The sequence below is a fragment of the Aspergillus sydowii genome, assembly GCF_001890705.1.
Source record: "Aspergillus sydowii CBS 593.65 unplaced genomic scaffold ASPSYscaffold_12, whole genome shotgun sequence".
In the NCBI taxonomy this organism is placed as follows: Eukaryota; Fungi; Ascomycota; class Eurotiomycetes; order Eurotiales; family Aspergillaceae; genus Aspergillus; species Aspergillus sydowii.
Window position 1 is genome coordinate 937,330 of NW_024467870.1, and position 14,433 is coordinate 951,762.

General features: G+C 48.9%; 3 protein-coding genes across 3 annotated transcripts; 1 reads left to right on the forward strand and 2 right to left on the reverse strand.

Annotated features, from left to right (window-relative positions):
- set2 (SET and WW domain protein) lies at positions 1–3,630 on the reverse strand (the record flags this gene model as incomplete). The annotated part of the gene is made up of 4 exons (XM_040843554.1): positions 1–1,121; positions 1,172–1,252; positions 1,304–2,922; positions 3,081–3,630. 4 exons carry the CDS (start codon positions 3,628–3,630, stop codon positions 462–464), a joined length of 2,910 nt encoding a protein of 969 aa, XP_040699090.1. The 3' UTR covers positions 1–461.
- A 5,028-nt stretch (positions 3,631–8,658) lies between these two features.
- ASPSYDRAFT_93283 (putative AT DNA binding protein) lies at positions 8,659–9,856 on the forward strand (the record flags this gene model as incomplete). Its single annotated transcript, XM_040852813.1, has 3 exons — positions 8,659–8,700; positions 8,796–8,910; positions 9,000–9,856. The coding sequence occupies 3 exons, from the start codon at positions 8,659–8,661 to the stop codon at positions 9,854–9,856; spliced, it is 1,014 nt and encodes a 337-aa protein (XP_040699091.1).
- A 1,324-nt stretch (positions 9,857–11,180) lies between these two features.
- On the reverse strand, positions 11,181–13,891 carry ASPSYDRAFT_159670 (putative calcium/calmodulin dependent protein kinase; the record flags this gene model as incomplete). The annotated part of the gene is made up of 6 exons (XM_040842847.1): positions 11,181–12,305; positions 12,345–12,503; positions 12,557–13,336; positions 13,399–13,548; positions 13,614–13,683; positions 13,791–13,891. The coding sequence occupies 6 exons, from the start codon at positions 13,889–13,891 to the stop codon at positions 11,181–11,183; spliced, it is 2,385 nt and encodes a 794-aa protein (XP_040699092.1).
- Between the last annotated feature and the right edge of the window lie 542 nt (positions 13,892–14,433).

Sequence of the window (14,433 nt, forward strand, 5' to 3'; positions counted from 1 at the left end):
CCCCCCCAGTGCTCTTTTATTTTGGAAAAACGAGTGTGGTATGAATACATGGGACCCTTCCAACTCGCTGTAGTGTAGATAGAGAGAAGATAAACCAATATAGCAATCAACGAAGAGGCAAGGGTATGGGTATTGAAGGTGACAATGGAACAGAGAAATGCAAAAAAAGAAACAGAAAGAAAGAAAAGAAATGTTACGACGGTAAATGATGAGGGCTAAAGATGATATTGGGAGAAAACAAACCCAGGCCTGAGAATATGTAAAGAGAACGCCTCAACCCCATGCAATGTTGCACCGACCCCGGCCATACCTAATAAATGACCATTCCAAAAGAGAAAAGGGAAATGAAAAGAGTCTGAAATAATCTAAACGACGTACTGGATTCCATCATATGCCAAAAATAAATAAGTTAGAGAGGATGGTTGTGTGAAGGGGTGATAGGTATTGAAAGAAAATGGGTCCTATACATTCCCCTCGATGCCGATACGAGTCTGGTGAGGTCGGTTCATTTTGCTGTATCCTTCGAAGTCGTGTCCGTTCGTGTCTGTACTTGCATCTGGGGGATCGGCATCTTCTTGCGGAGGTGGAGGAGGCGGAGGAGGTGGTGTTGGGTTGCCGACCAGAACCACCTCGTCAGCGTCAGCGTCAGCGTCAGGCTCATCGCTCTTAACGCTCAAGTCGTCATCATTGTCATCATCGTCGTTGGGAGCCATGGCAGGCGGAGGCGGTGGTGGAGGAGTTGACGACCGCTGTCGCTTAGTTGACGAAGTTGGTGTGTCTTCTGGGGTATCCCCATTACCTACGCCAAGTTCGTCTCTCTTTCGTTTAATACCAGCCCCAGCCTTTTCCATACTACCGTCGTCGTCTGACATCTTCACATCTGGAGTTTCGTCCTCGCCATCGCTCTGGCCACCAGCGGGTGTCGCAGGTTTGTTATCCATTCCGTGTTCTTTAGTAGCTTTCTGGGTTTTGCGCTGTTCGTGGGCCTGATGCTTAGCAACAGCCTTGTCGAAGAACTCTTTGCAGAACTTTTTGACCTTCTTCTGTTGTTTATCGTCGATCTTCGTAGGATTCTCAACTCGATTGTTTTTGAAATCCGAGTTAACTAGCTTTTTGGCTACCTGCAGCGGCTATTAGAACTTGTATGACGGCCAGGGACAGGGGCACACACATCTTTCGCGTATCGTTTAAGATCATCTTTTGGAAGCTTGTGCTTAAACTTATCAACGACGTATTTTATGTGAGGAAAGAGCTACACCCATTAGTTTTAGCCACGATTGCTCTAAGACAGGAACTAACTCACCGTGTTTTCGTAGAGCTTTTTCTGCTTCTCCTCACTATAGTTCTTCCACTTTTCTTGCCCATCCTTGCTCTCTGGTGTAGGCTTGGATAACTGAGGGGTAGCAGGAGTGCCACTCTTCTCTTTGGGGGTTTGCTCTTTTGCGTTCATGATACCATCAATGATATTTTGAAGTGCTTTGTCTCTCGACTCCTTCGGTGGCGGTGGCGGTTGAGGTGCCGGCTTTGTCGGTCGAGTCCAGGTAGTATCACCCCGAGCGGAATAGTAGTATGTCCTGCCATTCGACTCCGCCGCAAACCACCCCTGCGGGAGAGGTTCGAACCGTCGGCGGAACGGGCGAGGGCCGTGATGGTGGTTTGGGTTTCTTGGGCCTTGGCCACCCCTTTTTTGCGCTGCTGGCCCGCGAGGAGCCTCGATTGATCGAGATCGAGATCGCGATTTAGACCGTTGCTGCCGCTCGTCTGAGACATTCTCTCGTCGCTGAAACTGACTGACAGCCGGTGTAGAGGCATTGGGGTCTCGCTTCATACGGGGAATGCGGTAACCGACTTCCAAGGTCGACCAGAGTTGCAATAGTACAGTTGCCCTTTGCTCGACTCTTGCATCACCGCAGCTGGTTAGCGGCTGAATCGTTGACTCAATTTTTGAATCGATGATTTTATTCCGCGTTAGACGGGGAAACTTGTCCAGGATGTCCAATATTTGTAGCACAACGTTATAATCATCCTTCCACATGCTGAGTTGAGAGTTGAGGATTTGATATCCATGCATTTTCACTACCCGGTTGCGCACACGCTCATCGTCACAACGTTGAATGCGCCCAAGAAGCTTGACTGCAATCCACTTCTCCTTGCACTGCATAAGAGCCGCCATGACTTTCGTAACCCCACTCTCATCCAATGATTTGGGTTGCACACTGTCCACGTACTCTTCATCGTCTTCGCCCATCTTCTTCTTCCGCGGCCGCTTTGCAACGGCAGTATCCCATCCATCGGCATCATCAATGCCAAGGGCTTCAATTGTCGCATTCGACAACTTCGTTCCCCGCTCTGTCTGAGTCTTTCCACCAATAAAGCCCGTGCAGTTGGGTTCACCGCAGTAACACGGCTGGGGGTCTGCACCATACCGATCCACATTGTAATTGAAAACTAGCTCTTCACCGGCTTGGATATGGCGTTCAGCGAAAATGCCCATGCGGAGTTTCTCTCCAACAACCCACTTATCGACATAACAGTTGGGATTGCAAGAGTGGTTGCAAAAACGCCCAAGATTTCCCTTCTTAGTTGCGTCCACAAATTCGCCCTTGCTGAGGGACATGAAGTAGAAATGTTTGATCCCCTCTCCGTCATACTGCCTCATGCGGCGATGGAACGGACCTTCGTTAATGACCTCCCCGACGTACTCGAAAATAAACTGATGCGGCCGCAGATCCTCTTCCGCGCGGAGACCATAGCCCTTCTTGTCGGTTTTGATTACAGCCACGCGCGCATATTCTCCTCGCTGGAATCGCTGGTTCTGGCAATCAGGTCCACAACCGCAGTCGCCCATGCACTCAATCTTCGTCGCGCGGTTGATACAATCCGAGTCCTCCCCACAAGCTCGATTCGTAGCACTGGTGGTATCTAGGCGATTCAGTTAGAATAAATAGAACAGAGTTCGGGATAATTATAACTTGAGTGTCGGCAACTCGAAAACGGAAATTATCGAGTTTTATTCTGCGAGAAAAGGCGAAAGAGAGGGGCAATACGCCATGGAAATCAAAACTGCTAAGATAACAAACGAAGCAGAACAAGAGCAAACTCACCCCATTCTTCCGCACAATCACACTCCATTGCATGCTCCGTATAACCCATGTATTTATTGGCATATTGGCAAGCTTCGATCACTTCGAACGTCTTTTGAGCTTCCTTGGTACTGTCGGGCAAATCCAGGAAAAGTTGTGGTGGTCGCGGAATGACCTTATGTGAGGAGTTACGAGTCAACTTTGGGGGTTGTCCCGGTTCCAATTTGACGGTGATACCTCCTCCAACCCTTTCCGTACCGGACATATCATCTTCCCCCTCTTCCTTCAGATCCCCTTCAACTGTCTCCGAATTTTCGCTCTTGGGCGGAGTGCGGGAGGAGGATCGAGATTTCGCTAGGGATGTGGTAGCTCGTTCGCTCTTTATCCCAGGCTCTGGCGACGCGGCTTGGGGGTCGGGCTTCATTGTAGCCCCTCGGCCGTTGAGAATGGGAGCATCGGAGAGATTATCTGACGGCTCCAGTTTCATCGCTGTAACTCCATCGGCAACAGATTCTGACTGAGGGTCCGCATTGTCATGAGTTGACATGACGACACGGACGGGGCGCGCAAAACGATCAGAGCCAGAGACGGCGTCGCACAAGGGTCCAGACGGTGGTCGGAGTTGGACCCAGATGAAAAGGCCAAATCAAAAGAAACAGAGTGTAAGGAACGGAAGTTGAGCTGTGTCTGAGAGGGAAGCGACAAAAGAAGTAGGCAGATGAGAAGTTTGAAGTGGGAGGGAGAAATTGGAGGAGAGGAATCACTGTCGAGCTTCTTTCCGTCCACGTTTTTGCGGATGCCAAGACGCAGTAATAATGGGGGAGGATAATAAGGAGTTCACTCTATTCTATCTTCCAGTGTTCTTGCATACATTTTCCTCTCAAAATTTTCCTTCTGCATCTATATCCTCCAGGGATAGCTTCCAACTTTCTATTCTTTGTCATTTAAGCAGCTGTTTAAGTGCATCTCCCCTCGATGGAGACTGGGTGGTTATGAAAGGGAGACTTGTCGGTTAGTCAAAACTCGAGGAGAAAAGGGAAAGAAAAAAAAGCGTTGCTAATTCCAGACCGAGCTGATTAACATGCGATGCATACTTCAACTTCGGGCGACGGTGGGAGGCTGGCATTCGCTCAGCTCGAACCGTCTCTCTTTTCGTCCTGAGTCCCTGGTGCGGACGATTGGCATTTGCAGCTGCTGCACCATTCCTCGTCTCCAGGCCAGTGCCCTTAGTCGATTACAGAAATCAAGATAATCGCGAAGGCAGCGATTAAATCATGACTCCCAAAGGAAAAGGCCAGATATATTATTCTCTGCTTCACGCCATCTTCCGGATCACATTAGAATGTCAAAGCATGGCCATTGACGCCGTGTTTAAGCAGAAATGCGACCAGACGTTATATTTTCAGCTGCCCACGGAGAGAGCAAAAGCAAACTCGGTTGTAAGGTTCTGTCAACCGGTCGAGATTAGCAGGTTGCTGAGAGGAAAGGCCGCGGCCTTAAAGCCAAAATCGTGCATCGACTTGATATACACTGAAGATAAATCTGCTTCCAGCAAATTCATAATCCACTGGGCATTAGACAGAGTCATAGGCCATAAAATGCCAAATCGTCAAGACAACCCACCCTGCAGCAGGGGCGTACGAAGACGCAAATTTACAGCGGAGAGCATGCGCACAAGATAGACAGAAAGTGAGAATGAGATGAGACACGGCGGGAGTTGATCAAGGATGGTATGACGGCTCGGGAAACTTCCCACCGTTCTCTAGCATTGGTATGGTTTGGGGCGGTTAGCGATTGGNCACGAGCTTCTCATTTCGAACGCTGCATGAGCGCGGGTGAGTTGCAGCTGTCCAGTGTTCGGAACACCTAGGAAGGAATTATCGAGTTAGTGAGAACGGCGTACCTTCGCGCAGGTGGGTTGTCTATACATCGTGGAATGGCATTGTCTAGAAACGGCGGACTTATCTTAGCTGGCCCGCGCGTTTGAGATGGCTCGGAGACAAAGTGCTCGCCAATCCAGATGGAGTCTTGTGCATGAACTGGTGTTGTCTCGAACACACGAGAGCAGGCTTCGAGCCTTCGAACCTTGACCGAGCTGTTGATCAGGGGAAACTCAAATGGATCCGACGTGAGATGAAGATGCCGAGGGAATCTCAAATTGATCAAATACGTGGTGGGCTCGCATTGGTTCTTGCCCGAAATCCACGACAAGAGTCGGAAAAAATACCGTTCCAGTCTGCAGCGTCTGGACGGATAATCGTTATGCGTACCAGAACAGCACAATCCTCCAGAGTCAACTGGATTCCGTTGTCTCATCATGCTACACAGACGACGATCAGAAGCTCCATCCTGGTGACTGGAGCTACTTTGTTTGAGAATTGGGATGTTGTACGGAGGATTCGGGAGAAATTCATTGGAATTATCATCATTCCATTAAACGTTCAATAATACTAATACTGTAATTATGATAACTGGGTATCCATAGTTCCTGGACCAATACAAGCGTGCCGGCGATGACGGGTACCTGAGGGAGTGGGCCTTCCAAGTCCCTTCCTTCTGTTCCCGCCTGCCAAAGTCTCAGGCACTCTCGCCTTTTGGTTTCACCCTCGCTCCCCCTCCAGCTCTCACCGGGCTGCAGTATCACTATCTCTATCAAGAATTTATGGGACGTTTCCTTCATGTTCTTTCCGGAAGCCGCCCTTTTTGCCCGGGACTCACGCGGATGACCTAGCAACAATAATGTCAGCAGCATCCTACCGGGCTACTCCCGGACGGTTGATTCAAATCGGCGGGGCGTCGCCTCTCCTGCATGCCGATGGTTCTCGTGCATGGGCCATTAATATTATTGACTGGGTATCATCGATCGAATCTCCTTTAACGAGAAATCGACTAATGATATTTCCAAAGGAAATTCCCACTGGCGGACCCATTGGCCGCTGGCCAGACGCTGGCTCGTTCAACGTCTCGACTCACCAGTCTGCGATGAACGGAGTGCAAAGCTACATGTTCTCTGAGACTCTGACAACATTGTTGGTGTAGCGGCGTTCTTCTGGAAGAATGGCCCCGTCTTTCTATGGGCCCTTCTCCCAGGCTAAAATCATTGCCCCGGATAACCAAATGATCATAATTTCGGCAGGTGGCGATCCAGCTCGCTTGATGGGAAGAGACCACAAGAAACAGGACACTGATAGGTGCTTCGTTGCCTTGTTTTCTTTTTAACCTTATTATTGCCCTGGCCTCTTATGAGACAGGTCTGCGTATCTTCGCATTTTACCTCAACTTCCCGCTCCAACAATACTGGGGAAATATTTGGCCAATTATAACTTGCGGCAGGAAGAGCCATTACACGACCCTAGGTATTTCTACCTGATTACTGGATTATTCTTGTTTACCTCTCCCAGCCCTCAGGATTTTGGTCTCGCCTGCGCCTATTGCGGAGCCCCCAACCCCACCCTGCGGTTATCAACTGCCTCCGCCGCCATCCATTTTCTGCCAGTCATTGTCGTTGCATTCCCGCTATCTTCAATAGGGCCAATGCACGTCGCTGCGACTCCTGTGACTGCGTCCAGATGGAGCGCATCAATTGATCGCTAATAATAAAACCATGCAGAAAAAGGGATTGGCGTCGGGTTGGATCGCCCGCGCTACCTACATCCGGGAGATGGCCCCGAACCTCGCTCTCCCTAAACAGCTTTCCTTTTCTAAACACGTCGATTATCCCCTCCATTGACCCAACGTCCTGGGGCGTCAATGTCCACCTATCACCAATCGCCTTTCGTCCATGATATACATTCGTAACGCGCTGCTTCCTGCGTGAGAGACCGAAACTCTTGTCACCCCTCGAAAAAAGGCGACATCTAGTCAAGCGGCAAGCTTCTCCCCGACTCTCCAGTCTTCGTCTGTTGATGGTGCAACACTTCTTTCCTTTTTCTCCAATTGTCTTTGTATGATGTTTGATTTATTGACATTTAAATTTTTCCCGCATTTATATTTTGCATAATTACTGTTATTTTATTTTATTCCATCTTTGTTTTTCTCTACCCGCTCTGACTCCGTATCGAGGGAGTACAACAGTAGCCGCAGCCTGTTGTTCTGCTTCCCCCCTGCTCTTCTACCCCGTCCAGCTTCCCACTCTGTGCATTGTTAGTCTTTTTCCCTTTTCCCTACTTATTCGTGCCCCTCCCAGTATTTCAGATCCTTGTTCGGCGTATCCAGAGTTCCCTCGTGCCCCTTTTCTCTGTAGGAGAGGGCTGGTTGCTTTCCTCCAGATCCTTTCCATCCTCGTTGCAGAACGCGTGTGGGCGCTTGGAATCATCTGAAACCATCGTTTTTGAAACACTATTCTCTTCTAGGTTGAACACGGCCTGATCCACCCTAACCTGGTTGGTTCCGCAGACTTTATTTTCTTTTTCTTTTCTTATTTCTTCCTGTTTATTCTTCTCCGAGAAGTCTTGTCTTGTTTTCCCGTGGCTCCTTCACTCGCGACTTTGGAGAACGCAGAGGCGAACGAGAAACAGTCAACAGTCCCTGCAGCTTTCCCCTTGCCCTCCGGACACATGCCTGCGGTTCCCGTCCCAGCATTGGCCTGCGCAATTCCGAACTAAAAGTACGTTTGGTCAAGAGAAAAAGTTCCTGGGGCAAAGATAGATTGTCACTCGTCTCTCTTTCGTCTGTCGTTCTCCGAACCCCCTTCTCTTTCCACCCCCGCTCCGTCTCATTCCTTCTTTACCTTTCCCATTTCGTTCTTACGTCTGTTTGGTGGCAATGTGCGTCGTTGAAAGTGCTTAATCTTGATGCGATTCGATCTCGAACAACGACAGCGTCCGCGGTCCTTTTCTGAGGTCAGGGTAACGATCCACTAACGTTGTTTTCCTATCGTTATTTCTGGTTCCTTCCTTATGCCCTCGATCTAAAGCATAGGAGTAACTGCACCTTAACCCATTCGGCTCTCCTCATTGATCAACCCATTTTCACAGTTGCCCATCTTTTCTTTCCGAGCATCTGCAGGTCTCTTAACTATACAACCCTCTATGAGTCCCGCTTCTCTCGTTGACCCCCTGCACTGACCTTCAATGTATACTGTCGATTGCACAATAATTGCCCCCCTTCCCCTCTTCTCCGCAGTTCACTCTTTGTACTGACTATTGCCGCTGGGTTCTGTCTTCATTCGTTGTGCTGTCAGCCAACTTTCCAATTCGTTTTTGGGCTACCACGTGTTGATACATGGTGTAGACGCATCATTCCGTTTGGGAGGCTCTGTGGTTATTATACTTTTTTCCCATCATCTTCTTGTTCCTCTTTTTTCTTTTTTCTTTTTTCTTTCTTTTGCCTGTCCTTTAGCTCTAGTTCAGCTCTACTGCCGTTGTGCGTGTCGTCAGTTTTCATCCTCCGTTTACACTCCTTGTATCTGCGGTTCATTCAACTGTCTCGGCCACGCGACGCGTCACTATATCTGCTGTCAAACTGGATATAAAGACGCATTTCCATTCTAGCTCGCCTGGACTTTCCGTCTACTAGGTCGTCCCTCTGTTCAGAAGCGAAGCTAGGTGCTTTCGGCTTACATGGTTCTCTGGATATGTCGAATTCACAGGAAACTCCATGGACCGAGGATGAGAAGGTATGCACCAACGCCAGATCCCATTCGAATCGTGATGTTTAAAAGGCCACGATGCGCCACCTTAACTGAGTGATTTGAGCTTACCGAATGATCAGTATGCCCTATTTACCGAAATTTTGAAGAAAGCTGGCGTCTCCTCGCGCGAACTCTTCAAAATGATCCAGGACATGAAGATCAAACCGAGTTGGAATGATATTCCTCTTCCTGCAGGTAAGATCTCACATCTATTTGCCGTATGCGCCGGTCTATCAGAAGCTGGCTTTCATTGTCCGAATGTCGGCTAAACATGTCCTATCTAGGTCGTTCGCTCAATTCTTGTCAGACAGCATTTAATTATATGTTTTTTGAATTGCAGTCCCAAGCCAACCCGGCGATTGGACAGCCTCCGCCACGACACCCTGCTACCGCACCTCAGGTGCCTCATTTGGACCCGAGTACTAGTGTGAGGAAGCGGCCTCTATATCCAACAGACAAACCTATTCTCCCGCGTGCAATTCAGCCTCGTCCGGCCACTGGCCCGGCTTCTTACAGCAGCGAGAGTGGCACATCAACGATGCTTTCCCCAGGCGCGGGAGGCGTCACGGCCTCCGGTGAACCTCCACGAAAACGAGGCCGGCCAAGCAAAGCCGAATCGGAGCGGCGCAAAGCAGCTGCTGAAGCCCGCGGTGAGACATATCCGCCCTCTCGGCCTGGGTCGCATAAAGCAAAAATTTCGTCTAGTCCTACCAGCCCTTCTGTTATCGAAACTCCTGGGTCTGTCTATACTAGCAATCGACCTCCAAACATGCCACAGCCGGGAATGAGCTACGTACCTCCACCACTAAGAATGGTGCCAATGTCCGGGCCCAACGACGAAGGTCGAATGAGGAGTATGTCCAATCGTGAGATGGGCCCGACATCACGAGAGCTGCCACGACCACAAGAAATCAGACAGACGCTTCCTTCTCCGCAGGAATTGCAACTCGGCCATAGAGAGGCTATACCACGCATAGATCCTGGGGACCGACCCTACGAATCTTTGCCTCCTGACAGATTCCCCTTCACAGACAGCAGCCGGCGGAGTCTCGTTCATCCCTCTCCGCGGCATCCAGACGAACCCCGTGCACCAGACATCCAAGTTCCCTTAACCACAATGACCGAAAAAAGAACAGAATAATGTACATCCTTTCATTGAAGAAATAACGGCACTCTTGTTTCCTCTGTTTCGATGCGACACGATGAATGAGCCACACCATCGATTACTAGCGATAGATAGCATTGATTCGCCCTCCTACCTGCCGATTTGCAAAACCAAAACGAATAACGTACTACCTTAGGGGAAAGGAACTCACGAATTACGCATTCTCCCACCAGTACCGGCTTGTCTCTCCCATTTTTATTCTTTCATCGTCCTTCGGCCTATCCCTTTTTTTCTGCTCCNATCTATTTTTGGCTTTCTTTTTTACTTAATGACTTTCTTTTATCTTATTGGGTGGCTCAACTGAGAATATGGTTGCTGAAGTTGGTGACCACATCTAATCGATATACTTGCCAAAGAGTTGGATCTTCGAAAGACAAGTCTAATGCCGTATGGTTTAGCTTGCCTTAACGCGCGCATTTGCCCTGGTGAACTACCGGCGACTGGAGCAGCGGACAAACTTCCTCTCTGGACATGTTAATTCTCTCTTTTCCCCCAAGTCATCTTTCCGCTTTCTTCGTTCGATGTGCCCAATTCATGACTCGTCGAGTTGACGAATACGATTCCTTCTACATAGCGATTTGCTGTATTAATCACATGCTCTCAACATTCCATTTCCTGTTCAGATGTTCAATGCAAACGGAAAATCTGATGAGTATTACGTTGTACATGGGTCTCAGTTACTTTTCTTCTTACCACTATGTATCGGCTTATGATTTTGTTCTTTTTTGTTCTGATCCGATGTCTCCTTGACCACTACTCTCTGTTTCTACTTGTTTTCATCTCTCCCCGTACTTAGAGTTTAATGTGTCATGTACATGTACTTATTTACCACTAGTCAGCTCGGCGAGAGGCCTCAATACAACGGCCAGTGCGAAGGCGCCATATATAGAGCCAGCTATTTTCGACTTTCATACAAAAAGGAATTAATGCCTGGGACCAGCTTGCATTTGTCTGGCCATGCCTTCGAAGCTCCCATTTCGTGTGTTGCCACAAGTTGTAGGGCTAAGCATGTATTACTGGACTTGGCGATATCACTTTGCTCATGCGATTTAGCAGTACTAAGGGTACTATGATACATGAGAACTCTTAAAGGCTACTGTTAGTGAGTAGCTATGGGAATGCAATAGAACAACACCAAATGGGTAACCACCCATGTCTAGGGTATAACAGTCATACAGTCGTATTCGCGCATAGTACTGTGCTCGGGCTGACTCCGCGCAAGGTTCGAACGGGGGTTATCTCCGTCTAGATAGCTTTATATTGCACAAATATTTAAGGGCCACATCTCCCATTTTCAATGTTAAGGACTTCGAGCGCGTTTAGCACGGCTAAGTAAACTGCGTAGTTTACCTCCCTGGTCTTCTGAACGAGGCGTATCGGTGCTGATTGTGGTGGCGATTACCTCGGTAGGTGATGTCGATATCGTGGGTTTTCCTGGACCCGCTGTCGGATCCCATGAATCTGATGTTCCTGGAGTTTGTGCTGAGGCTGGTCCCTGACCTAGTCCTTGTTGTTCCTTTTGCTCTTCCAACTGGGCTCTGATAATGCTTACTGCAGAGCCAAACTTCTGAGCTGATGGCACGGTGATTCTTTTTCCTATTCCCATGGCTGGCTCGCTCATGGTAGTTTCCCTGACCAGCTTCCTTAACTCGTCTTTTCCGTCAACACGACGAGTCAGGTACACCTTCGGTAGTGAGACACCTTGTTCTCGGATACGTTCGACTTCCTTTCGATAGGCTGTTTCGTAGATGTCGAATTCTGCGGCGCCAGGTGATTCGCTCACCATAGGATAATGATCTCCCACTATAGAATCCGGTTCATCAGACGGTGTCGTGGTTGGTAGTCCTTCTGAACTCAGAATCATGGGTGGTGCTTCGGCAGTCTTGTTATCAGTAGTGACTGAACCAGTGAAAGTAGAAGGGCCGATGGATAGGAAGGGGCAGTCCTCTTCCAACGGGTCTCTTGCATGTCCTCGTGTGCCTTCCATGCTGCGTTTAGTTGTAGTTGAACTAGCGCGAGAAAGCGGGGCGGTTGGAGATAGAGACGGCAAGTCGTCTATTGAATCATCCCTTATTTTAATGCTTCGTATCGAACCGGAGTCTTTCCTTGCTAGTTTGTACGATATAGTACCGTACCCACTAATAGGATCACTATTATCAGGTAGAGGGTACGGAAGAGGCTCCCGCCGCCGTGGATGGAATCCTTTGATAACATCATCACGCTCCCTGGCACTTCTATTATATGTGTTCAAGCTTTGGCTCTTGTTGAAATGCTCCACACTGGGTACGGACACACCCTCATCTGGGTCCATTTCCATGGGAGGCTCAACAAAGTGACTTTCATGTTCCTGGCCAAGGATGCTTTGCATGGGTGTTTCAGCTCTGGCTGGACCTAGGAGGCCTTTGAATTTCTTCACTGCTTTCATCTATGGACACTCGTTAGGTCTTCTGTTCTTAAATCGGACAGCGATTATTTGGGTACATACCACAGCTAAAACATGAACAAAATTGTTTGTGATAGCAGAGTTCATTTCCTCTTCTGTCGGCGGCCCGACTATTTCCGCCGTATTATCATCCTTGGACAGAAGAGGATCCATACCATTCTTTGTCACCCAGGGGTGTTCCTATATTCTTGGTTAGGAACAAACACGTCGCCGTTTAAAGCACAGCCACGTACACGCAACTCGTCCATCTTTATCCTTCTCAAAGGATCCTTCTCCAGGATTTTGGACATCATATCTCTGAACGCCTCATCTGTCTCGCCTTCACAAACAACTGGAACACTTTTAATAGCTTCGTATAATTCGAAAATGCTGTGTTCTTCGAACGGAAGCTTGCCATATCGTAGACAGTATAGCGTGACACCCATAGACCATATATCTGCTGCCTTTCCTGAAACATCTCCATGTTTAACAACGCATAGTTCCGGTGGTAGAAAGGCAGGAGACCCAGCAGATTTGGCCGTGAACATATCCGAATCTTTTTCAAACATTTCTGACACTCCAAAGTCAACAACTTTGAGGACATCCTCACTCGTTACCAGGCAATTATCCGGTTTTATATCGCGATGAACAATCCCCTGGGCATGCAGATATTCGATTCCCAGAATAAGGTCACGAAACCAACAGCGACAACGCTCGTCATCGTATGGGTCCGCCCTCTCATCAAGGCCGACCTTCATGACAACACCTTTCTTGCACATTTCCATGACCATATATAAAGAGTCCTGGCTCGGGTCATCCAAAACCTCTATTAGCGATACCAGGTTGCTATGGTGTAGCTTCTTCATGATGGCAATTTCCTCCCTAATAAGATAGAGCGCATTCTGCTTTTCTTCATCCTGTCGATGGAGCGGGGAGTTAAGCCCATCAGCAGAGCGCTTTGGGCCCCGAGAGCGTCTAAGAAGGTGCGATTTCGCGCGCTTCCTTAAACGAGCTTTCGAAAATTCTTTCACAGCCTGAGGATAGATTAGAACTAAATATGCATCGCAACAAGTCATGGACAGCTGAGGAACCTCACATATTCGTTTCCAAACTGATCAGCAGCAACGTGGACGGCGCCGAATGAACCGCGACCAATCTCTTGTTTGATCACATATTGGTTAATTCTGTGCTCAGCGGTGCCATCATCCTGGCTGAGAGTATACTCTGATCGAGCATTGAGCGTTTCCTGCACTTTCGGTTAATAAAGATGGTTTGAACAGAAAGCAGCAAAGATGTTGGACGGGAAGCCACCTTTACAGGACGCCGAGCTGTCGGGTTACGGCGATGGTGTCTCTGGGGGCTTTCAAAAGAGGGCGTCGAGCTGAAGTGCAGGACGTAAAGTAAGCATCCTCTGCCTCCAGTTCCAATCGACAGTTCCCCCCATTGGCACCCGGGTTTACCAAAGATCAGAGTAGAAGAGCAACTTACGCATAACGGACTGGAGTTGGTCGGGGAGGTTGAGGATCGGAGCGGGCAGCGGGCCCTTGACTAGCACTCTGCTGCAGAGAGCTAGCACCCTCGTTGGCCATCGAATATCTGCGCCGCAGAAAACTGACGGCTAGCGGTGAAAGAGACTCGCAGCAGGAAAAGTAAATACCGTAGGGACCGAGCAAAAGGGTATCCTGGAATCCGGCTGCCTGTCAGAGATATGTGGGGGGCGTGGAGGGGCAAAGCGATCGAGATAAGACGCCACTTGCCGCGTGGGAAATTGGGGTTTTACGATCAGGGACTTGGAGTGTTAAAGGACGAAGATGAGAAAAGTTGGAGGGAAAGCAAGATGCTCTGTGCTGGACCTGCTGGAGCTCCACAGTCAATATATCTCTGTCGGTGGGAGATGTCGGAATGGGGCCGGAGCTGGAGCTGAAGACGGGATCAAAGAGAAGCTGAACGACGGTTGACTCCATCTCAAATACGCTGGTTCTTTCGACAACAGTGGCCTCCTATATTTAGAACATCGTCGCTATACCAGCTGCAATTGACATCTCCTCCATCTCGACGCCAACTTCTATCTAGCGTTCAAGGCCAGCGCCACAAGAAAGAAGCGGCTAGTATTCTCAGCTGCGTCTTGGAT